The sequence below is a fragment of the Mastigoproctus giganteus genome, chromosome 3 (assembly GCF_048544385.1).
Source record: "Mastigoproctus giganteus isolate SK-2022 chromosome 3, ASM4854438v1, whole genome shotgun sequence".
NCBI lineage: Eukaryota > Metazoa > Arthropoda > Arachnida > Uropygi > Thelyphonidae > Mastigoproctus > Mastigoproctus giganteus.
This window is the reverse complement of record NC_143577.1, coordinates 214,855,482-214,881,252: the sequence shown is the minus strand read 5'-3', so window position 1 is coordinate 214,881,252 and position 25,771 is coordinate 214,855,482. Positions and strand designations below refer to the sequence as shown.

The 25,771-nt window shown below is 39.2% G+C and overlaps 1 protein-coding gene across 3 annotated transcripts in view; it reads left to right on the top strand.

The window, feature by feature from the left end:
• The window catches only part of LOC150088697 (vacuolar protein sorting-associated protein 37C-like), a 104,700-nt gene extending 79,174 nt beyond the window's left edge, over window positions 1-25,526 (top strand). For all 3 annotated transcript variants that reach the window (XM_090370862.1, XM_090370861.1, XM_090370860.1), the window contains one exon: window positions 25,062-25,526. In XM_090370862.1, coding sequence (XP_090226988.1) covers window positions 25,062-25,511 — 450 coding nt within the window. In that variant the 3' untranslated portion in view covers window positions 25,512-25,526. The remainder of the gene's footprint in view (window positions 1-25,061) is intronic.
• The last annotated feature ends 245 nt before the right edge of the window (window positions 25,527-25,771 follow it).

The following is a 25,771-nucleotide window of genomic DNA, read 5'->3' as shown; positions in this document are numbered from 1 at the left end:
GCACTTACCTCAAGAATTCTTGTTTGTTATCGCAACAGCTGATGTTGGTAAAATGTTCTGAGGATATCAGCATTTCAAATGAGGGGAAGATAAAGCTAGGGAAACAAAACTAAATAACTTCAGGGAGTTACGATACAGGCAGATATGAAGTTTTCAGAGCAGTGTAAACAGGTAGCCAGATAACCTATGTTGTCCTATCCATGGTTTATTGAACAGTATCCCATTGAGATAGGGTGATTGATCATAATCCCACTGTACAAAGCAATTGTAAGACTGCATTTGGAGTACTGAGTCCAAATATAGAGACTTTATCTGAAAAATAACATTGAGCTTCTTGAAATTGTCCAAAGAAGGGCAACACTCAGATGGTGAGATCTGCAAAAGGGCAACCATACAAGGAAAGACTTTGTTTATGTGGGCTACAGATCTTAGCAACCAGGTACCTTAGAGGAGGTACCTGATTGAGGTTTGTAAGGCTATGAGAGAGAGAGAGAGAGAGAGAGAGAGAGAGAGAGAGAGAGAGAGAGAGAGAGAGAGAGAGGTTGAGGTTAGTAAAATAAGAGTGGAATTTTCATTGTATTAAAGAATTTCAGAGCTAGGGGCCATAAATTCAAATTACAGTGGAGGGGGTTTTAGGCTGGACTGTACGAGGTTTTCTTTTAGCCAGTGAGTTGTTGATTGCTGGAACAAGTTGCCTCTGCAGGTTGAGGCTGACAGTGTGAAGAGATTCAAAGATCAGCACCTACTAAATTTTGGACGTTTATGATTCAGGGCATGCCACTTTAGGTGGCTTTAGGCTAACCATTGCCACCCATGACAGAAACCTTTTGGTAACTGGAGAAATGGATATCTTGCAAAATTTAAAATAAAGTAAAGGATTGTGGGAGGTGACCTTGGATGTGCTTAGAGCTGGCCTAAACCAGCTGGTTGCCGAAAAACGTTTGATTCAGAAACCTTTTTTGGTAACCAGAGAAATGGATATCTTGAGGGCAGTGATCTTGGATGTGCTTCAGCCTTACCAGTTGAAGCACAATAGGCATTACAGTACTTGTCTGTATTACTGAAGCGGTTGTATATTTCCATCAAGAGGTGAATCATGAACGTTTTTCCGCAACCAGCTGGGCCGGTCAAGAATATTTCAATCGGTTCACGATTGGGAGATAACAGACTCCAAATTACGTGTATGAGTAGAATCTTTTGCTTGTCATTGGCCATTCTTATTAAGTTGCACAAGTCCTCATTGGTCATCAAGTTTTCACTTTTCTTTGCAATTGCACTGAGTCGGTTGAGCATGGCGAGCTTTAGATCCACTTTCATCTTATTGTTCATATGATTGTAAAAGTTTCGAAAGGGGTCTTCTTCTCGCAGTCGCGTTACAAGGCTATGCAGGTCATTACCGCATGCTTTGTCAGGGTCAACTGTCATCATTTTCTTGACACATCGTCTTACATATTTCAATTGTTTTGTGAATGTTCAAGTTCTATTCATACAATTTACGATCTAGTATGAGCTCTTCATTGTCATCGTAGATCTTGACATTCATCTCTGACAGTGTCTGTTTCCTCATTGCAAAATGGAATAGTAATAGTGGCATGTGATGCAAGAAAGCAAGCGTATGAGCTTACGTAGCCCAAAAAAATACGGAGGATGCGGAAAGGTCAGGGAATGACCACTGCATATCCCCTGAGCAATATGGCCTTAGTTGCTAATGCTCCTAAAAACCAAACAACAATAACAATAACTTGTTAAGTAAATCTGCAATCTCTTATTCTTAATGTCAACACGTACAACAGTATTATTATTTGTGCCCGTAAAAGATGATATCTACTTTACAACATCATCAACTTTTGATGATGTTAACATACCCTGGTCCTATTCCATCTATCCTTTTTACACAATGCCTCCCTGACAATAGAGTCACCAACAATACCTAACTCCTGTGGGACCAGTGCATTCTGCCTTGGAGATTGCCTCTGTGTTGCCTGATGCACCGTAGTGATCTCTGGCATTGAGTCGGGCAGCTTGAAGGCTTGACAGGCTCCTCATATTAATTTCTTCAAGGGCATATACCCTACCCCTCAAGCTCTCATAGACGCCCATCAGAGCACTGAGTTGACACCTAATTTCTAGACACTCTCTGCACCTGGCACACACACAAAGACATCCTCCTTGGCTAGATCATGTTCTGTTCCAGAGAGTTTGGCAAATATTTCACAAGTTGCACATTTTTTAGGGCGGCAATTCTCCCACGTATCATAGGATGCATGGGAGAATTGCCCACCTCAGTTCTCCCCTGAGTCACAGCACTCCTGCCACTTTGTGGTGCCTCCGTAGCCAGGTGGGAAGGAGCAGCAGTGCGTAGCACACGCTTCTTGATTGGACCGGGGTTCAAGCCCGTCACCACCAAATACAGAGCATGCGGAAAGGTCAGGGAATGACCACCGCACCGGAGCAATATGGCCTTAGTTGCTAATGCTCTTAAAAACCAAATAACAACAACCTGCCATTTTGTGCCCATTGCTTTGCTTCTCTAGTCTGGGGCATGATATTTTAAATTAATAAGATCAAAAAATTTAATTAATTAATTAATTGTCAATACTACACTATCTAATAGAATCCTAAATGCAGTGATGCGTTATTACTCTACATAATTTTATGTTAGAGCTACCTAGTTACCACAATTAAAAATTTGAATTCCCTACCACTCTGGCCCCGAGTGCCAAGCGATAGTGACAAGCGATTTTCTTCCAGTGATTATAGAGTGATCTCCAAAGTGATATAGTTTCTTTATTTTCCAGTGCGGCTGTTATTTTATTTACTTGAAGTGGTTCTGTGCTTTAAAAGTCAAAAGTAAGAACCCAGAAAGGCAATCCACCTTTCTTTTCTTATTCTTTATATATATATCACTAACCAAATCCACTAACTTAAACAACCGCTTGGTCACTGGTGGCACCGCTCCTGCCTCCACGTGGCGGGGCCAGTAACCTGGGGGGAAAACCAACCCTCGGGGCGAAAAGGAGCAAAGATGGAATTAAGTGAATTTCCACGTTTAGAGCCGAAGTGCTCTCAACATGAACACGACAATGACACCGACAATGACTTCTCTCTTTCAAAGAGACAAAAAAAGGACACTAGGAAACAGGAATCTCCAGCTTTCCTCATAATACACTCTTTGTCATCCCAACCTGTGAGCAAGCTCTCACCTTTCATCATCCAGAGATGCCTAGAAAACACTGCAGGTTCACCAAAAATGGTTAAACGTCTCCAATCAGGAGATCTACTAGTAGAGACATCGTACTCAAGACATTCTGAATTACTACTGCAACTTACTTCTTTAAGCGGAATACCAATTCAGGTTACACCACACAACACACTAAATTCTTCCAAAGGAGTGATTTCCGAATGGGATCTATTATATGTTTCTGAGGAAGAAATTGTCCAGGAGGTAAAAGATCAAAATGTGTCTCATGCAAAACGTATCATGATCAGAAAAGACGGCAACTTAACTCCCACGCGAAACATAATCTTGACTTTCAGTACTCCAAATCTACCGGGTTCTGTCAAAGCAGGTTACTTGAATTGCCGCATTAGGCCATATATCCCAAATCCACTCAGATGCTTTAAATGTCAAAAGTTCGGCCATTCTCAGACAGCATGCCGTGGAGATGCTATATGTCCAATCTGCAGCTGCAAGAATCACACGCAAGCAGAATGCAAAGCTCCAACACCACAGTGTCCTAATTGTAGTGGCAAACATCCAGCCTACTCCAAAGACTGTGAACTATGGAAGATAGGAAAAAAAATATAAAATTGAAAATAAAGTCTCTTACCAAGAAGCGAAAAAACAGATCAATTTAAGTATGCCAAAACGCACTTATGCTTCTACGACTCTCAGACAAGAATCAGTGGCATGTCAGATGGAAGTATCCATCTCTCCAAAAATATCAATATCAGACTGGGCACGATCAGTACTCTTGATCCAGCATCCATCTAAACCAAATTCAATAGACCAAAGCAATAACACGCCACTCACAATTCCAACCCAGAGACTTCCGCATCGTCAGGCAGCAGAAAATTTGCAAAGATCTTATTCTGCTGAGACGAAAGTATCATGTCTAACAAGCATGGATACAGATGATTCTATCGGTCAAGAAGAACTGCTTGAAATACACGCAGAAGATGATATGGACGATAGCAATGAATCGGGACGTCCCACTTTTCCCCAAAAAGAAAAACCAAAACCGGACCGTCATAAACAATCAACTTATAAAAAGCAGTCAGATACATCTTCCACGAACAAAACCAAATAATGGAACAAATAATTCAGTGGAATTGTAGAGGTTTTCGCAGCAACATCGATGATATCAATGAACTAGTTCACTGCTTCAATCCTGTAGCTATGTGCCTACAGGAAACCAACTTGACACCCCAAGTTTCCACTACAGTCAAAAATTACACTATCTACAGACAAGATAGATCTGACACTAATAGTGCTCATGGAGGAGTAGCCGTCCTATTGGACTCAAGAGTTCCTTCCAGATGCATTCCATTGAAAACCTCTTTAGAAGCTGTTGCCGCACGTGTAGTAATTGGAATCACAGTTACATTGGTCTCAATTTATCTTCCACCTAATCGTCCATATTCTATTCAGGAAATCGAAGGTCTCGTGTTGCAACTACCAGTTCCCTTCTGTCTACTAGGTGACTTTAATGCTCACCACCCCTTATGGGGTTCTTCCAGCTTAGACAGACGTGGAAAACTTGTTGAAACGTTAATAGATAGACAGGATCTAACGTTGTTAAATACTGGCTCTCCCACCTATGTTCATTTTCCTACCGGATCAACCTCTGCAATAGACCTTTCCATTTGCTCTCCAGTGCTCTATCCAAGTATCCAGTGGGTAACTCTTAACAACCCTCACAACAGCGATCATTTCCCAATAATATGCAAAGTTCAAACTTCCTGTTCATTACCAACAGACAATCCAGTAAAATGGAAATTTCCAAAGGCTGACTGGATAAAATATAGCACGCTTGTCTCGTTCGACAACCATATCATACAGTGCTCTTCTATCAACCATGTTACTGAACATATAACAAACCAAATTCTAACAGCTGCAACCGCTGCAATTCCACAATACCAAGTCAGGAAAAGGCGAAAATTAAATTATTGGTGGAACGAAGAGTGCAACAATGCAAAAAAAGAGAAAAACAAAGCTTGGAATCAATTCCACAAACATCCAACCACTTCCAATCTTATTAATTATAAGCGACTTAGAGCAAGAGCCCGTTATATCAGACGGAAAGCAAAAAAAGAATCTTGGATTAAATTCGCTTCCTCAGTTAATAAAAATACAGACATCAGACTGATCTGGAATAAGATAAAATTGTTAAATGGCAAAATTCCTCCAACATCTACTCCACTAATTAACTGGAATGGATAGGAACTCTCTACTCCTGCAGAAATCGCAAATGCACTAGGATCCGTATTTTCCCAGTTGTCCTCCTCAACTTCTTATGACCAATCGTTTCAAAAAATTAAAGGTGTAACTGAAAAATCCAAACTGAATTTCACTGACAGATGTGCACTAAAATATAATCAACCATTTACCATGGTTGAACTTCAGCATGCTCTTACCAACACAAGGAACAGCGCTGCTGGCCCTGATGGGATATTTTATATAATGCTCAAAAATTTAAATACAAAGTCACAGTCATCACTGCTGTTCTTCCTCAATCGAATATTCACTGAACATACATACCCAAGCTCCTGGCGTCATTCCTACGTTCTGGCTATCCCAAAACCTGGTAAAGACTATTCTGTTCCTCAAAACTACAGACCAATTTCACTTACCAGCTGTCTGAGCAAAACCCTCGAAAAAATGATTCACCACTGTCTGACTTGGTATCTTGAGTCCCAAAACTTAATCAATAACAATCAATTTGGCTTCAGAAAAAATCGATCATCATTGGACCTTATGATTAAAGCTGAAGCAAACATCAGAAATGCATTCATCAAAAAGGAGCATCTCGTTATGGTCTGTCTGGATATTGAGAAAGCTTTTGACACCACTTGGCGTTTCGGCATTTTAAAGGATCTACATTCTCTTGGCCTGAGAGGAAATTTGCCATATTTCATCAAAAATTTCTTAGAACAAAGATCCTTTCAAGTTCATTACCAAGGAATTCTCTCTAAAAACTTTGTTCAGGAAGAAGGAGTCCATCAAGGGTCCGTTCTGAGCGCCACTCTATTCGCAATTAGAATTAACCACTTAACTGAACTTATTCCGAAAACAGTGGACTTATATCTTTATGCCGATGATCTCCTGTCACTCTCAAAACATGAACTACATTGAGAGACAATTGCAGATATCAATAAATCAGATCCAGATTTGGATGACACAAAACGGTTACAGACTATCCAGCCAGAAATCTACTGCCATTCATTTCTGTACCATACGTAAAATGCATCCTGATCCTGAACTCCAATTAGATAACCATCTTATTCCAATAGCAAATAGTATTCATCTGCTTGGCTTAATTTTTGACAGTAAGTTAAATTACCAAAAACACATTGAACATCTCCGGACAGCTTGCCAAAAGAAAATGAACATACTCAGAGCCTTATCAGCAACAACCTGGGGAGCAGATCGCTACACCCTGCTTCACTTATATAGATCCATAATTAGATCTCGTCTGGACTATGGCGCACCTGTCTTTGATTCTGCTAGGGAAAGTGTCTTATCTCGCCTCAACCCTATTCAACATTCAGCTCTAAGAATAGCTCTAGGTGCGTTCAGAACATCTCCAGTGCAAAGTCTCTATGAAGAAGCCTACGAAGCTCCTCTAAACATCAGAAGAAAGATGTTATTATTGAACTATGCAACCAAGATCCAAAGTCAGTCGACCCATCCTAATTGGTCAATATTTAATGATCCGCCACTCACGATGTTTTATAAAAACAAACCACAAGCAACTAGGCCTGCAGGTATTAGATTAATGGAACTAGCAGAAAACTGGAATATACAACTCAATAAAGTCCACCAAGAACCTACAGACCATGTTCCTCCATGGTCTGTCATCATGCCGTGTTGTGACTATTATTTCCACCAATGGGGGAAACACTCTTTAACAGGTATTAACATCCAGCAGCTCCACACTGCACATTTACAAAGTTATCCCGACTTTGCGAAAATATATACTGACGGCTCAAAGTCTGAGAATGGATCAGGTGCAGCAGTGGTATTCCATGACACTATCACTTCCGTGTCACTTCCGACAGAATGCAGCAGTTACACCACTGAATTATATGCCATAAAACTTGCTCTGGAAAACATTTCCCATCTCAATCAAAAAGAGTATAATCTACACAGACTCGCAAAGTGCCCTATTAGCAATGCAAAAGATTTCCCCATCTACTCATCCGCTACTACAGCTAATCAGATCAGAATTGATTCGTCTCCGAGATCATCGGCAAAATGTTGTCTTCTGCTGGATCCCAGGCCATACTGGAATACTGGGAAACGAAATTGCAGATGATGCTGCCAAGCATCCATCCAGCACATCCCCAATGAATTTTCTGGTCCCGTTCAGGGATTACAAAGTACATATACGTAATATATGTAAGGAACGATGGAAACTACAGTGGCAAACGCACATTCACAACAAACTCCTTGAAATTAAACCTATACCGCAATTATGGGCCTCCAATTTTCGTACAAACAGACAAGAAGAGGTCGTCCTGGCCAGAGCCCGAATAGGCCACACCCATTTGACCCATCTATTTCTGTTATCAGGTAATGACCCTCCACAGTGTTCACATTGCCACAAGCCACTAACAATAAAACACATACTCCTGGAATGCATCTTGTATAACAACTCCCGTCTAATTTCATTCACTTCTCTCTCAAACTTACAGGAATTGTCACTTAGCCATATAATAGGCGAAAACTCAAACATTACAGAATTCTTTCTCTTTCTGAAACGAATAGGTTTATATAACCGTTTCTAACTGCTCCCATAGAAGCCAATAAAATTAGTACTAACTACTATGATAGCTGCAATATGGCCTAAGTAGCCTTTGCACCAGAAAAATCCAAGCACAACAACAACAACAACCTACCACTCTCTATACGAAAACAATGGCTGCAAGATTCAAGTGAAATAACGGTTTTAAGTATATTAAGTAGTAATTTACAAAAACTTTTATTTAAATTAAAAATAAAAATAACCAGCATAACTAGAACTATAAGGCTACTTATAAAGTACAATATAAAATAACAATTAGGTAAATAAAATGGCAAACATATCGCTTTTTCAGAGCCTGTAATTCACATATGTAATTTTTAAAGAGAATCAATGCCCTCTTCAATGTGCAGCATTACCATCTTGTATACTCGTTGAGATCCTGAACCAAGCCACAGTTTCGATAGCGTATTATGAGTGTATACTGTCATTTCTTGCAGATCTTGTAGTGCTGCATGTGTAATTTGGGACAAAGCATGACAGAGTAACATGATCCAACATGATAGTATAATTGTAACAATACAGATACTTGTATTTGCTGCAATCATACTAGTCAACAAATGGCTACGATCAAATGGGTAATTAGGCTAAGTGTATTGATGTCTAACAGCACCAGGGGGTTCCCCCATCTCCACGTTGCTTTCATTGTAGGTGTACTAGTTCACTGGGAAGGCCAGAGATTTAAGTATGTGGATTTTGTATATGTGTAGTGTTGTGTATCGTTGTTCATCTGGCCGTTTAGCTGCTGGACCCCTACTGAGGCCCAACATTGCCCACACTTTGCCTCGTGGAGGCAGAACAGGTACACAGAATGAAATTTTACTCTGGCAGGCCCTGCAACTTAGTTTCCTGAGATTTCAGTGACTAGGGCCTTAAAAAAAAAAAAAAACACACACACACTCGGTAGGGGTGAGCGCTGGAATTAGAACAGCCAATTGAGGTTTATGCAGTTTAATTTAGACGAAATTAAGTTTTGCAGTTTGTGTGGGGTTATACGCTGGCATATTAGGCAGAGTGGGGGGGAGACTGAAGGCTGGGGGGAAAAGACAGAAATATGGGGACGATAGAGAAGGTGACCCCAGGATTTTCAGTGAGGCAGGCCCAAGCCCCACCAGGAGAAGAATAAGGGTTGGCAGAGGTGGAGAGGAGGCCAGACTGTCTCCTCTTCCCCACCAGGGGAAAGGGAGTAAAGGTACCAGACAAGGAAGCCCGGTACAGGTCGCCATCAGGCATTTACAGTTGTGAGCACGTGGGGGTCCAAGTGATCTGAACCGGATCTTGTTTGGTGGTCTTTTCCAATGTAGGAGTCAAATCCCAGTCGCAAGGTCATACACGAGCAATCTCGTCCTATGCTTGGTCATGTAAACTGTTCAGGTCGCCTATTGTGCATATTATGAGGATGCAGCCTTGGGTCCTGGTGATATTTTCTTCGTTCATGTGTTGGTCATTTCGTTTAGTCATCCAGTTAGTGGTCCAGTGCGAATAATTTGTATCCAGTTCATGTCAAGTCCTGTGTCGGCTTGTTTCTGGTTCAGACGTAGGTCTTCCTGGTTGTCAGTTCCCTCGTGAACAAGGCTAAATGATGGTCATGTTCGTGGTTGTAGGTTATTTGGTACAGTTTTCTTGTGTATTCCGGTTTTCTCTAGTCCTAGTTTTGGGATTCGTCATCAGTTTCCGGGTGCTGTGCATGGTGATTTGCTATAAGTGCTCGCCTTCTAGCAAAGAGTTTCTGTGCAAAAATGGTAAGGGCTTTGTATTCTTGTTCCGAGTCGAGAAGATGCTGTTCAATGTTCTGTGGTAAGTAGGTGATAGCAGTGGTGAGCATGCATTGCAGGTCCTCGTACTGGTCGCACTTATACATGAGATGTTGACATGTCTCCCCGCAGCCACAGAGGCAACGGGGATCCTCAGTGATTTGGAAGCTAGATAGTTTTGCATTAAATGGCCCGTACCCTGTGAGCAGAAAGGTGACGTGGAGCCTCAGTTGGAACCAACTTGGGGGTTTTGGAAAGACTCTGTTTACGCTAGGGAGGAACTTCTTGGTGATTTCCCCTTTAGTGGATTCTGTCCAACGATCCTGCCATTCCTGTCGGAGGTGGTCGAGCAGTCTGGTTTTTTTCAAGCTTGCTGTTGTTGGCGAGATCCAACGTGAAGTTCAGGATAGTACACGGTATTTCTTTTGCCATATTATATGTCAGGGCACATCTGATGATTTCCACGTCCAGCGGGAGGACTCTGGCCAGAACCTGGAGTGCGTGCATGCTGACTGTGGAGACAGCTCGTGTGATTGTGATTGTCAGAATTATTGACCGCTGGATGCTGTCCAAGGTTCTTCTATTTACCACTGTGGTTACCTTTTTGTACCAAACTGGTGAAGCATATGTGATTACCTTCATCATCCCAGTCATCACATATGCTTTACCAAACTGGTGAAGCATATGTGATGACCGGGATGAAGGTAGATTTGTAGTAGAGGGACAGGGTCCGCTTGTTTAGCCCCCAGCCCCTCCTAGTCACTCTTGCGACCAGTGCAGAATATTTCCGTATCTTTTGTTTAATGTACTTTAGATGGGGCTGAAAAGACAGATTTTTGTCAATGATGATTCCGAGATATTTGATTTCTGTAGCAAGTTTTATTGTGGTGCCTTGGATTTTCACTTGCATTGGTCTGGCAAGGTCGAGTCTGCCCTTCAGGAGTACCGAGCAGGTCTTACTTGGAGAAATCCGCAGGCAATGGATTGTAGCCCAGTTTTGCAAAATACTTATCGTGTGGTTGGCTTTTTCTTCGATCTGCGCTCGTGAGTCAGCAGCAACAGTTATTATCAAATCATCAGCGAAGGCCTGGGCACAGACTTCGCCAATATCAAGGGCCAGGAATTCATCTAAAATCATATTCCATAACAGGGATCCTAGGACAGAGCCCTGCAGGCACCTCCTGTGGATTTGTCTGTTTAGCTTCCTATACGGTGCATGTACTTCGATCGTTCTCTGTGTTCGGTTACTCCTGATTGTGTTATACAGGTTTAGAGGCACTCCAGCCCGCCTAAGTCTCGCGAGGACGCTTGGCCACTAGATGGCATCAACCCCCCCCCGCACGAAGTCAATACTGATAACAAGAAAATATTTGATAGTACAGGCTTCTACTTTGTCCAGCAGTGTCTTGAGAGCTTCGATCGTGGATAGGCCAGGTTTGAATCCAAATTGCATTGTGTTTGTTAGGTTTGCCCCTTTGTAATAGTGGAGTAGTCTCTTGTGCAGCATTCTCTCGAATAGTTTGCTTACAACTGGGAGTAAGGCGATCGGATGGCAAGACTGGTTTTTCTGGCTGCTTTGATGAATTTTTCAATTTAAGTTTGATGTTGGCAATTTTTCAGTCATTAGGAAAGGTTCCTTCTTGGAGACAGGTGTTATATAGCGTGAGTAACAGATCCGGGGTGTATTCCACCATTTTCTTCACAATTGAACCTAAGACCTAATCGAACCTCTGGTTCAATTTTTTGCTTCTGATTTGCATGGTGGCCACATGCAGCTCATCCACAGTGAAGGGTGTTTCTTGTTGGTCAGTGAAGTATGAGTAATTTTCTTGATAGATCTGCAGTTGTTCCGGGAGGGTAGGAGTTACCTGTTCCAGGAAGATGGTGTTTAGGATATTGGTCACCGAGTCATCCCACGTAGTGGTCAAGGTACCCAGCGGGGTCATTGTTGCTTCTGTGACTTCTCCTCTGGGGTGTCTGTTAGTGGCTACTTTATAAACCACCCCCCAGCGTTCCCTGCTGTGGAAACAAGATTTTCCCAAGTTTTGCGCTTGGTGTCCTTTATTAATTTTGTGTATCGATTCCTTGATCGCCGGGCCCGTTGGAAGTCCTTTCGTCGTCTCATTACTTCATTTCTCAGGTTTTCAATGTCGGGAGTCCACCAGGGCATGGCGCCTGGCTTTGGGATTTTCCTTTTCATTGCCTGTTCGCTAGCTTTTATGATTAGGCTATTGGCCTAACCTCTTTCAAACATTGATTCAGCAGCGTAAGCAGCGGGCATGGGCATAAATTACACTGTTCATGATTTCAGTTCTAGCTGTTCAAAATTTAGTAGGTGTTGTCAAAGATGTTTACACATAAAACATCTTTCGTGTGTCAGGGCACACACGATTTTTTTTTCTGGGCAGTGCAGCAAAAGCCTGTAGCATCCTCGAACTATACGGCTAATATTAATACTGTTTCATTCAACCCATTGAAGAATTTCACTGTAGATTGGCATTTATGGAATTGAACATTGAATTGAACATAATCCAAGAAGGTGAAGCTGTTTGTGCAGAGAGCAAATGATGCAAGGAAACAAGCTGAAACAGCACTAGCCAAAAAATCTGCCCACTTATCAGTACCAAGTGGAAGTGTGTTCTGAGAATAAAACACTCTCTGGCTGAAGGAAAGGCCATCAGCATTTAGTTTGCTCAATCTGTTTAAAGCTTTAAATGCTTCAATCAGTTCTCCTTGCATGTGACTGGTTTTCAGAGCTACTGCAGTTTATGAACTGAAAACTTTCTTGGTAAGAGCACTCATTTGTTACCCTCACCAATTTCCTTGCTCTTCTCTACATGTGTTCCAACAGTTCTAACCAACCCTCTTCCTGAAATGATACTTCCAGATCTGTTTGCAGTACTCAATGGCCTGGCCATTGTCTTTTACAATGGGATAATCACCTCCTTTTCCCTGCTGGCAAAATTCCTTTATATCATTAACAGAACTCTGTGAACTGTCCTAGCAACCTGTGTATGCTACTCAGAGAACTTAATATCATGCTGTAGAATTGCCCATGCATCTTTTTTTGTTTTCCACCAACTTGAGTGCAGCACCATCCAGATGTTATATTATTTTGGAATTACTTCTACCCAGGTGCCATATACTTTACATTTATTTTTAAACTTCAATTGCTCCTTCTCTGCTCCTTGCTTAATTTTTCTATCTCTTATTGAGTAGTAAACCTTGATTCTTGTCATTAACCACACTGCCAACCTTTATATTACCTATAAACTTAGACATCAAGCTTGATATTCCTTTGTCAATATCATTTTAAAATAAGTAATGTGCTCAGCACTGAACCTTGTGGACTCCACTAGTAATGTTAGTTCAAGAAGAGTGGTGCTCATTAATAACCAACCTCTGTCTTCTGCCACTCAACAATTCTTTCATCCATTGCAGTAACTTGCCCCTGATCCACACTACCCCAGATTTGCAGCAGTGTTTCATGTGAAACAGAAGCTTCACCAGAATCTATGAATGATATCAAAATTCCTTTTTGCATCCATTTCCTTTGTAACTGTCTGTGTCATAGTAGCTGATCAGATTATTCAGACAAAATTTCCTCTTAACGAATTCCATCAATAAATGCATGCATTGTACTTTTTGCGTGCAGTGACGCAACAAGTACAATGCATGTGCCCAAGAAAACTCAATTGTGCACAAGAAGTGCAGTTGTTATGGGAGTTTAATGGCGCATAAGCTACTATGTAAAAGAATTAGAGGAAAATCTTAATCAGTTATGCACAGTTAGTAAGGATTTTGGACTAAAGATGAATATGGCTAAAACAAAAGTAATGATGAACAAGTATGCCACGGAAAGGGAAATAATGATTGAAGGAACAGTAATTGAAAAGGTGGAGTCATATACTTATCTGGGACAAGTTATTAGCTGTAATAATGATAAATGGCTGGAAGTCAAGAGAAGAATAAATTTTGGATGGATAGCATTCAGGAAATATAGTCACATACTGAAGAGCAATATCCCAGTTTGTCTGAAACGTAAAATAATGAACCAATGTATACTCCCCACCATGACTTATGGAAGTGAAACTTGGGCACTCACCAAAAGAATGGAAGAGAAGCTAAGAACTACACAGCGAAGAATGGAACGAATTATGTTGGGAATCAGATTGTTAGATAAGAAGAGAAACACATGGATTAGGCAGCAAACTCAAGTAAAGGACATTCTTATCAAAACTAAAGAACTAAAATGGTCTTGGGCAGGACACATAGCTCGAAGACATGATGACAGATGGACTAAGAAAATAACAGAATGGTACCCAAGAGGAGCTAGAAGAAAACCTGGAAGACAAAGGCGGAGATGGATAGATGAAATTCATGAGTTTTTGAGTAGTAAATGGATGGCCAGTGCTCAAAACAGAAGGAACTGGAAAGTTGCTGGAGAGGCCTTCATCCTGCAGTGGATCGAAAATGGCTGATGATGATGATGATGAAGCTGCTATGGTAGTGACACAAGTACAATTGAGCAGTGACAAGCTACGTTATATCAGCATAATGATTAATATGCGAGTGACTGTGCCAAAATCTACAGCCCAGCGTTTGAAGGAATATCATGAAAGAAAGAAAGGGAAGTTGGACAGAAATGTGAATCCAGATGAAATTCAACAAGAGTGTCTCGTTATGCCTGGGACTTCTCAAACTGCACCCAAAAAAACTCGAGCTGAAATAATGAAGGAATATCATGAACAGAAGAAAAGGAAATTAGAAATTCATACTATTCCAAATCATAATGAAATTCAACCACAGAGTTCTACTATGCCTGATACTTATCAGGAATCTAAAACTTCAGCAGAAGAAATGAAGGAATATCATGCACGAAAAAAAAGCGAAATTAGAAATGGCTAATAATGAGATTTCCTGGTTACACCCCTATAGTGTCTACATGAGCTGACAGTGAGTGTGAAAAACTAGTGTACAAAAACCTATTTGGATTTAGTTGTAATGTTTGTGATCGTTTATGGTTTCAATTAGATTTGAAACCATTTCCAACAATTTCATATGAATTACTTCAAAATGAATTTCCTTTACAAGAAGTGAGTACTTTCATGACATGTAATACATGTCATTCTTCATTAAAAGAGGGACAGATACCAACTATGGCCACGTCAAATGGATTTATATATCCAGCATATACTACTGATTTGCCTCCACTGGATGTTGTTGTAACTGAGCATTTGATATCACCATGATTACCCTTTATGCAAATTCTTCGTTTACGTTATGAACATAGACAATATGGGATCATTGGACAAGTAATAAATGTACCAGTTAACGTAAATATGATGGTTCATCAGTTACCTAGAGAATTAGATGATGATTTGCCATTAATATACATATAAAATGAAGACTCGTACATAATCATCATATCTACAAGGATGTGTGCAGAAGAAAATAGTGAAAATATGGTTATATTTGATAAATTCACCTTTTTGTAAATTCTACAGCATAAAAGTGAGTGAGGATTTCTTGGGGACGAATGATGATAGTGAACAGGAACATTCAGATGAAATTGTGAAACCTGTCAACAATGATGATGAACTATTGTTAATTTAGCAACAAACATTATTATGGTCTGAAGATAAAGGTATAGCACCGGGTCAGAAATCATCTCCAACAAGTTTCATATTTGATATACATGCAGAAGAACTTTCTTTCCAGCTATATATTTTGGACATGCATGAAAATTTAAAAATGGATTGAAAATTACTCCCTTTATGATAGCATCGAGTGAACTTTGTAGATCTGATCGTCGTGGAATAACTCCGCAACATTTATCGGAATGACCGGAAATCCTATCCGGAAATAGGATTTCCAGTCAATGGAAGGCGGCCATTAATATACAGGAGGAAAAGAGTGGGGGAAAGAACTGAACATTTGGGGACACTGGCATTAGTGGAGAAGTTAGAAGACAGAGAGCTATCTACCATCACCCTCAGTGAGTGGTCAGAGAAAACTGGATAACCAATTACAAAAAACAGTTGGTAAACCATAAAAGAAGCTTGTTTAGAAGACTTTTATGCCAAACATTATCCAAAGCCTTTGAGATGTCAAGAGCAACTGCTTGTGTTTCACCGAACTTTTCCATTGAATTTATCCATAAGTGGGTAGGTAACATAAGCCAGAATATCACCAGTGGATCGACACTGACAGAATCCATACTGGCAATCGTTGATCAGATGGAAGGTTTCTAGATAGTTTGAGTTGCCAGTTAATTGATTTCTCCATTACTTTAGAAAGAGTAGAAGTAAGTAATTACAATGGGACGATAATTGGATGGAGGGAGTTGTCGCCCTTTTTAAGAACTGGCTGGATATGAGCAAATTTCCAAGCAGAAGGAAAAACACCTTTGGAATAAGAAAGTGAAAAAAGGCAGCAAAGAACAGGAGTAAGTTCAGGAGCACAGGTTTTGAGAACAAGTGGAGAAGTACCATCAGGACCTGGATCTTTCTTAGCATCAAGATTCATCAAAATTGTTCTGACATCCTTTGGACCGAAGACCCTTGTAATGCCAAACAACAGGAGGCATTGAATGGAGCGTGCTGGGAATGGTGGGAGGTGTTTTACCAAGATCATTAATGCACGAGTTGAAAGAAATATGGGATGCTAGCAGGTCAGCTTTATCCTTAGCTGAAGTGACAATAGAACCATCTGGTTTTGACAGAGGTGGGAGCAGAGGTGGGCAACAGTTGCGACCAATGGCTTTGACAAGAAACTAGAATGCTCGACTACCATTAGGATAAGAAGCAAGTTTTCTACTCTTAGCCCATTCAAAATCCTAGTTTGGACTGATTAATAACAGCTTTACAATGGTTGAGAGCTCTGGTGTAGGCAGTAAATGAAACTGAAGAATTGGAAACAAGCCAATTACGATATGCAACATTCTTCGCTTGAACAGCCTTAGAACATTTATTGGAAAACTAAGGTTTGGTAAAGAACGAGACTTTAAGATGGAATGTGGAATAAAGGATTCCATTCCTACAAGAATAATTTCACTGACCTGATCTGGGTAAACGTTGACATCACAAGTTTAGAAACAATAATCCGACCAAGGAAAAGAAGAAAAGAAATTCGCCATGAGATAAAGGCTCCATTGGAGAAGAGACAATCACCAAGTTGTGATCTGAGGTGCCTAAAAGAGCACTCACCTCGACTGTGTACTTGGAAGGGTTGCTTGTGAGAAAAAGATCAAGCATGTTGGCTGTGGTTGGGATTGTCTGAATTCTGGTAAATGAACAATCTGTGCGAGGTCGTTAGTAATTGCAAAAGCCTCAGCATCTCGACCAGCTGGGTTTGTGTGACTAGAAAATTAAAGCCAACTGGAGTTTTGAACATTAAAATCATCAAGGAAAATTACCTCACTGTTAGGAAAGTTAGACTGGAGGAAGTCAAAGAGTTCCAAGTGATTAGTTGAATTGGGAGAACAGTAGAGACAACAGATGAATTTGACAGTATGAGGTAGAGAGATTTTAAGCCAGAGAAGATCACAAAGAGGAGATTCTAAATTACCAAGTCTCTGACAGGGAATATTGGAACAGACATATGCACAAGTACCACCTTTGAAGTGAATAATTTGGGCAGCTGAGATGAGCAGTGGTTGAATCAACCAATAACTGAGATTCTGTCAGAAAAAGTATATTGGGTTTGGCAGACTGTAAATAGAACTGGACATCATTGAGATTAGAACTGAGACCACGTGTATTTGTGAAATGAACTAGGAAGTGTTTCAGCATTGCTGGTTGTTATCCGACCTGCCAGGTCCCACACAAGTTACGCCCGACTGTGGTCGAACGGTCCCTTCTGTGGGACCTTGTCGAGCCCTCCTGACTGAGATAGCATGCTCTCTGGCAGGCGCCCTTCAGTGACGATGTGAAGCGTTCATTCCACATGAACCTGTGGACAGACCTCAGAGGCATGCCACCGGTTTGGAGAGTTGCCCGTGGGTGTGTATGAATTATTAAAATTTTTGGATATGGCATACACACAACTAGAATATACCCAGTTCTCTGACAGAACAAGGCTTCAACAGTGCCTCCTGCACACACACACACACACACACACACACACACACACACACACACACACCCCAACCACTTGGACTCCCTCCACTTATAGCTGGCAGAGTAGAGGCAACAAGATTATACACATCATCTAGATGCTTCTTAAAGAGTTACCACTAGGTTCAGTGGCCAGCCACTGGACTGAACCACTAGTTTAAGACGCCAGCCACTAGCCAGTGGACTGGCTAGTGGCTGGCCTGTGAAAACTATTTTAAAGGTATGCCTATCATAACCTCACAAGACATCCCTTGTACTGCATGATAGTAGAGAGGAAGATTGGAATTTTTTGCTTTGGAGACTAAACGTGGGTTAGTATTAATTGTGACAAATGATGCAAGAAAGCAAGCGTATTCAGCATTAGCCAAAAAAAAAATCCATTTCACCTATCCATCCCCTCCAGTAGTTTGTCTAGTTTACTTTGAATTTATTTAAACCATCTGCTTCCATAATGGGCAGTTGATTGCTGAAACAAGCTTCCAGCAATCAACTGCCCATTGGCCGAAGGCAAACTTCCATACATCTATTTTACAACCATTCATCCTCAGTTTGAATTTATGCCCCTTCATGTGTATAGTTGGATCAAGAGAAAAATCCCATCAGCATTGAGTTTGCTCAAGCCATTCAAATCCACCACTTCTAGCTCCAATAAACAGAGTGGTGGTATTGCACTTGATGAGAGTTATCTACTTACTAATGATGATAGAGAGGTTTCACCATATCCCTGTGCTGTGGATACTATATCTCAACCTCTGCTTATGTAGATTCACACTTCAATGGTGTCCTCCAGTATAGTAGGTGCAGTGTTTTCAGTTCCTCACATAGAGATATTCCTATGGTTACTAACAGTTGTAGGCACCTCCGTAGCCAGTTGGGCAGGAGCAGCAGTGCGTAACACACGCTTCTTGGTTAGACCGGGGTTCGAGCCGATGACCACCAAATACGGAGCATGTGGAAAGGTCAGGGAATGACCACCGCATATCCCCGGAGAAATTTGGTTTTTAGGAGCATTAGCAACCTTAGTTGCTAATGCTCCTAAAAACCAAACAACTACTACTAACAGTTGCACTGTCATTGAGGTTCACGCAGAAATTTGGTTGTCACTGAATGACTGGACTTTGCCAAAATTTGTGAAAAAAAGTAGACATGAATATCAGTTCCATCAGCATTTTTGGCTCCCAGATATCAGCCCTAGCTGTTGTAACTGGAAGAATATCTGTGACATGCCTTAGAGACTAAACTTGGTCTTCATATCTGCAACATAGTTCAGTGAAACACAAGCAGTTGCTCTTGACATCTCAAAGGCTTTCGATCGTGTTTGGCATAAAGGTCTTCTAAACAAGCTTCCATCTTATGGTTTGCCAACCGTTTTTTGTAATTGGTTATCCAGTTTTCTTTCTGAGAGCCATTTATGGTAGATGGCTCTCTGTCTTCTAACTTCTCCACTAATGCTGGTGTCCCCCAAGGTTCAGTTTTTCCCTCCACTCTTTTCCTCTTGCATATTAATGACCTTCTTCCATTGACTGGAAATCCTATTCATAGTTTTGCTGATGATAGCATTCCACTTTCCATTTTGAGAAACCTTGCCCTGCTCAATCATCTTCAACTTCTCGAATATCTGCTACCAATTCCTTAAATGCTGATCTCCAGGTAATTCTCCAGTGGGGCAAAGACAACTTAGTTGATTTCAATCCTTCTAAAACTCAGTCTTGTCTTATATCTCGTAAAAAGGATTCTTCTGCTCCTATGCTTATCTTTGGTAACACTCCGATTTCTAGGCAAATTGATATATCTCTTTTGGGGATTATCCTGACTTCTAATCTCTCTTGGCATAAGCACATCACAAATATTGCTTCATCTGCTTCTAAAAAACTGTTTTCTTTTTCACTCTCAGCATTACTTTTCTTCTAAATAGCTGTTCACTCTGTACAATTCGCAAATCTGCCCTACCATGGAATTTTGTTCCCACATCTGGGCAGTGCTCCCCAAACCCTCTCTCAGGCTTCTACATTCCATTCAGAAGAAGCCAATTAGGTTAATTAATGACTCCTCTCTAACGCAGTCTCTCCACTCGCTGTCTCATAGACGTACTGTTTCTGCTGCATGCCTTTTCTACAGATACTTCCATGGTCACTGTTCTTCTGAATTGGCTTCTATTATTCCTGCTCTCTCTTTCAAAACAGTCCGAACACGTGCCACCAACATCCATTTACTGTACAGCTTCAAACTCACAGAACCAACTTTTCATCTTCCTCGTGTATTCATTCAACTGCTGTTTTCTGGAACAACCTTCCTTCATACGTATTTCCTGAAAATTACAGTCTGCAGAAGTTCAAATCTAATGTCAACAAATATCTTCTTTCGTCTTCTCAACCTTCAACCCAAGCACAGTACCAAGTACTATAGCTTCTAATACCTCTTGTGTTTGGGGTTTTCATAAAAAAAAAAAAAAAAAAAAAAGTATAATTTTATTCTCCTGTTTTATGTGATTTATGTTGTGTCCATAATAACCTAATGATAACACAAAAACATAATGGAATAATATAATAAATTAAAAATCATTTTATTCACATTTTTTATGAAAATGCACTCAGCTGCTACAGAGAACTGATGACAACTTTGTTACTGCCTATAAGTTGCAAAAAATGCATATTTGGTTGAACAGACATTACTGAAACTAAATTAAATTCATTCGAATAGCAGAAGGTGCAGTAATTACCCTCCAGTGAACTTGGAATTTATTTTCCCTTTTTAAATTGACCTGAAAATAAGTTCCATAGTAAATACAGAATGTTGCCATTTGGATAAGAATGATCTGTGATTTGATATGCAAAAGGCATTGATGGTGTTGTAACCTCACAGGATAACGCAATAAACTTAACTTTCAAAATTAAATGCAGCATTGAGTGTCTCCATTAATTTTTTTTTATTGTTTATTGCAGTCATTTGTTATTTTTTTTATGTAAATTTTTCCCTTAATCTTGAAAACTACAGTGGAAATATCCAAAAATTATTTCTTTATTAATTTTTAAATTCATGGTGGGTACAGCTAAAAATCTGTTTACCAGTGATTGAAAATTACTTGTGATGAGCTGGCAAGCAGATTTTAATGTGGTGGCAGTTGTTCCACCACATTATTATTGACCACATTGAATAATTTCTGCTTCTTTCTATCACTTTTTTTTATTATTATTTATTTTTTTATTTTATTATTATTTTATTTTTTTATTTTATTATTATTTTATTTATTTATATATTTATTTATTATTTATTTTTTTTGGATCAACCAGATCAGAAAGTTCATTAGCATGCACAAAGTTGCTCACTGCAAAATAACATTGTGTGCAATTTTATTTTATTATGATCCATCTCTTGGGCTTCTTTGCTGAGTATGAACAAATTATCTGTTCTTTTTTAAAATTAGTTAAGTTGTAATTGGTTTAACATTTCTTAACGGTTTAATCTCTTTGTATATTTTGTAGCATTTTACGCCTGGTGATACAGGTCATATGATATTACATACATTTCTATTGGTAGACATACCTTTAGAAACAGTATATATTGACTATGTGCGTTGTAGTTACATAGATAAATTATTAACAAAAAGACACTTGCTCAAATGCAAAGTGAGTGTTTTATTGTTAATAATAGAATACATATTTTTCAAAATTAATAAGTTGTCATTGGTTTAACATTTCTTAACTTTGTATATTTTGTGACATTTCATGCCTGGTGATACAGGTCATATAATATTACATACATTTAGAAACATGGTATACAGTCATCCCTCGATTTGTGCGGCCAGGTATTTACTACCAAAATTTTAGATTGCACGCCGCGTTTCGCTACCTGAGCAATTTTTGTTTACGAAGCTTCAAAAATGGGAACGAAGAGCAGATTTTGAAAGTTTATTTATGTTTTTTACATGATTGAAGATTTCATTGAAGGAGAAACACGTTTCACCATAATAACGTAAAATCCCACACAATTCCAGCTATCGGTATTGTTGCAAATGCAGTAAGATCAAGTTTACTACCCGTTTATAATAGATTGCACTAATAGAAAAGCCCAATAAACCAGAAACTGCAAATTGTTTTATGGTCATGATCTCCAGAAATGTACTTGTGAAAAATATCACAAAGGCATTCAAAACTGATTCTTATAACCAAACATAGCAATAAACGGTTCTGTGTTTATCCAGTTATTTTGAAACAACTTCCTCAGTAGGGACCCCCTTTGTCAGTTATCCTACTTTAGCTGTTCAGACAGAATCTTTTTCTGGTTCACGCAACATAGTGTTTTAATTGGTAAGCATTGCTTTTGCTGATTTAATATTTCTTGTCTATATAAAGTGTGTGTTTAATTAGTGCCTAAAATGAAGAAAGCTACAACAAAAAAAATTTTAAATTTAGAGGAAAAATTAAAAATAGTTAAGGAGTTAAAAAAGGCAAAAAGGTTGTGACATTGGCCAAGAAACACAACATAAATGAATCATTTGGCACAACATTTGGCAAATTAGAGAAAATGCTGAGAAAATTAAAAGTTCTGCTATCTGTTCCACATCATTGGCTGCAAAAAGCACTACAAAAGTGAGAAATCCGTTAATAGAGAAAACTGAAAATTTACTTTGTTTCTGGATAGAAGATCTGAATTAAAAGAAAATGCCCCTTAACAAATAGATATTTATTTAAAGTATACCCAGTATAAAATAAAATAAAATAAAATATTTCAGAAGCTTTCGGAACTCGTGTCCCTTCGTCAACTGACAAATTTGAATAAATTCAAATTTGTATTCAAATTTGTATTCAAGGTATTCAAATTTGTCAGTTGACGAAGGGACACGAGTTCCGAAAGCTTCTGAAATATTTTATTTTATTTTATTTTATACTGGGTATACTTTAAATAAATATCTATTTGTTAAACTATGGACCCCAGTACTCCAGGCCCATTTGTCACTAAAATGCCCCTTAGTTCAGATATTATTTGTGCCAAAGTTCTGCAAATTGTTAATCGCTTACAAGAAGAACCAGTCCATCCAATGCAGACTTCTTTCAGGCAAGTAAGGGTTGGTTTGAAATTTTTAAAAAACGTCAGTCTTCACAATCTATAATTAACGGGCGAAGCAGCCATTGCAGATAAAGAAGCTGCTTCTTTGTATCTGAAAACTTTAAAGGATGTTATTGTGACTGAGGGCTATCTAGTAAGTCAAGTGTTTAATGCTGATGAGACCGGCTTATTTTGGAAGCATATGCAAGCCGAACATTAATTTTAAAAAAAAGCACCCCCCCCCCCAAGGATTCAAAGCTGCAAAAGATAGGTTAACACTTTTGTTAAGTGGCAATGCAAGGGTGACTAAGTGTAAACCGCTTCTAATTTATACATTAGAAAATCCTCGTGCTTTTAAAGAAATATAAAAAAGCTTCTTACCAGTTTATTGGAAATCTAGCAAAAAATCCTAGATGACAGCTAAAATCTTCGAGGATTGGTTTTTAAATTGCTTCTGCTTCGAAACAAAAATATATTGCCTGAAGAACAACATAGCATTCAAAATCTTGCTCATTCTTGACAATTAGCATTAGCATTAGTAGAGGCATTTGATGCAAGAAAGCAAGCTTATGCAGCATCAGCCAAAAAAAAAATAAATAATAAATAAATAAAAAAAATATTAATAAAAAAATAAATACATAAATAAAAAATAACCACTTCCACTTCACCCCTCTGTTCGTTCAAAATACCTGTCCAGCTGAGCCTTAAACTTTATTTTGGCTATCAACTTCCACGACAAGGGATGGAAGTTTATTCCACCAACCAACCACCCGCTGGCTAAAGGCAAATTTCCTCATGTCTATCCTACATCTGTCTTTTCTCAATTTGAATTTATGCCCTCTCAGGTGATTATTCTGAGCAAGAGGAAGAATCCCATCAGCATTGAGCATGCTCAAACCATTCAAGGCTTTATACACCTCTATCAAATCACCTCGCCGGTGCAAGGTGATCTGATAGAGGTGTATGCACCCAATCATCCTGCACATTTGTCTGATCCACACGCAAATGTGAAAGTTACCTTTCTTCCAATGAATACAAGTTTGTTAATTCATCTGATGGACTAAGGTGTTATAGCTTCCTTTAAACTTTATTACTTAAGAAGATCTTTTTTACAATTGGTAGAAGCTACTAATGGAATAGGCGGTCTTTCAATTCGAGATTATTGGCAGAATTATAACATTCTTGATGCTGTGATGAAGTTGAGAACTCAACAATGAATACGGTGTGAAAAAAGCTGTGACCACAAAGCTGCACTAAAGAAGCCAAGGACCGACCGGGCTAGCCGGGTAGGTAAAGTGCCTGCCTGGCAACCCAAAGGTCGTGGGTTCAAATTCCGCCTCGGGCTTGTATCAGAGTAGAAACCGTGGGAGGTGCAATTTGGTCACAGAAGCCGATGCACCAACAACTTAAAAGAAAAAAGAAGCCAAGGTCGAAATTCTGGAGTTAGTTGAAATTGTGGGAATTGGCAAAATGATTAGCAGAGAGGGATTTGAAGAACTGAAACCAGTAGATATCACAGAAGTCCTTGAATCTCATAGAGAACAATTATCAGTGGACAGTATTTTTTTGCAATGTAAAGAAGATGCACACAAAAATTTGGAGAGGAGTTTAAATTTTTTCAGAACTTTATCATTAGCTTTAGTTCCTTATGAAGACATTTATAGAGAAAAACGGCATGCTTCTAAGCAAACAAATTTAACTAATTTTTTTCAAAAAGTGCCGGATACTGTTGCAAGTTTATCATGACGAAGAAGCAATGAATTTAGATTAAAAATCTAGAGGTAAGTAAGTATTAATAAGATTAATTTTATAGACATGTTTCTAAATTTTTTAAATTTTTTACCGAATGATTTTTTTTTTTTTTTTTTTTCAGGTACAGAACCCTCATTATGTCATATAAACTATGTTTCACATTGCACGGGTTTTGACTGTGCGGTGTTTTCCTGAAACACCGCACAGTCAAAACCCCAGTGCAAATCGGGGGATGACTGTATATTGACAATGTGTGTTGTGGTATAACATAGACAGATAAATTATTAATAATAGACACTTGCTAAAATGCAAAGTGAGTATTCTGTATAGATTTTGATAATTTTTATATTAATTAGTTTATCCTTCAGTTATTTGCAGATGATCTTATAAATGGCAAAATTTCAGTAGAAACATTTTTGGATGAATTTCTTCAGAAAAGACTGGTTGCCCATTCTAGGCGAATTAAAGCAGAGAAAATGGCAGATTTGTTGAGGCAGATGTCCCAAGCTAATCATCAGTCTGTACCTGAAAGGCCACCACTACCTATTAGGCCTTCTTATCAAAAGCCACCTGCACCTCCTATTCCTCAGTTGCCTGGTATACAAAATGTGCCTTGGCCTCAAACATCTGTGCTACAGTCAGCACAGCCAAAAACTGTCTATCCCATAGCACCTAGCAGGCCAGCACCTCAGCCGCCGCCGCCACCACCGCCACCACTACTTCAGTCTTCCTACCCACCTTCACTTCAACCTTCATATCCTGTTTATCCTCCGTATCCAGTTAATGCATCTGTGGTACAAATTCCTCAATATAGATAGTTTAAAAATTTGATTGATTAATTACAAAAAGTTTGATGGTATTAAAATGGAGTGAAACATATCTGATATATTTTAAAAAATTTCATCTTCATTGTATAATAACTCTAAGAAAAGAATCACCTAGTTGCAAACAGTATACTTTGATTGCTTCAATTGTTTTTTGTGTCAGAACTTTGTGATAATTACATCTGCTGAATGAACATGGAAAGAAAATTGATTCCTAAAATATTGTTGTAACTTGTTATTATATGCATAGTTAC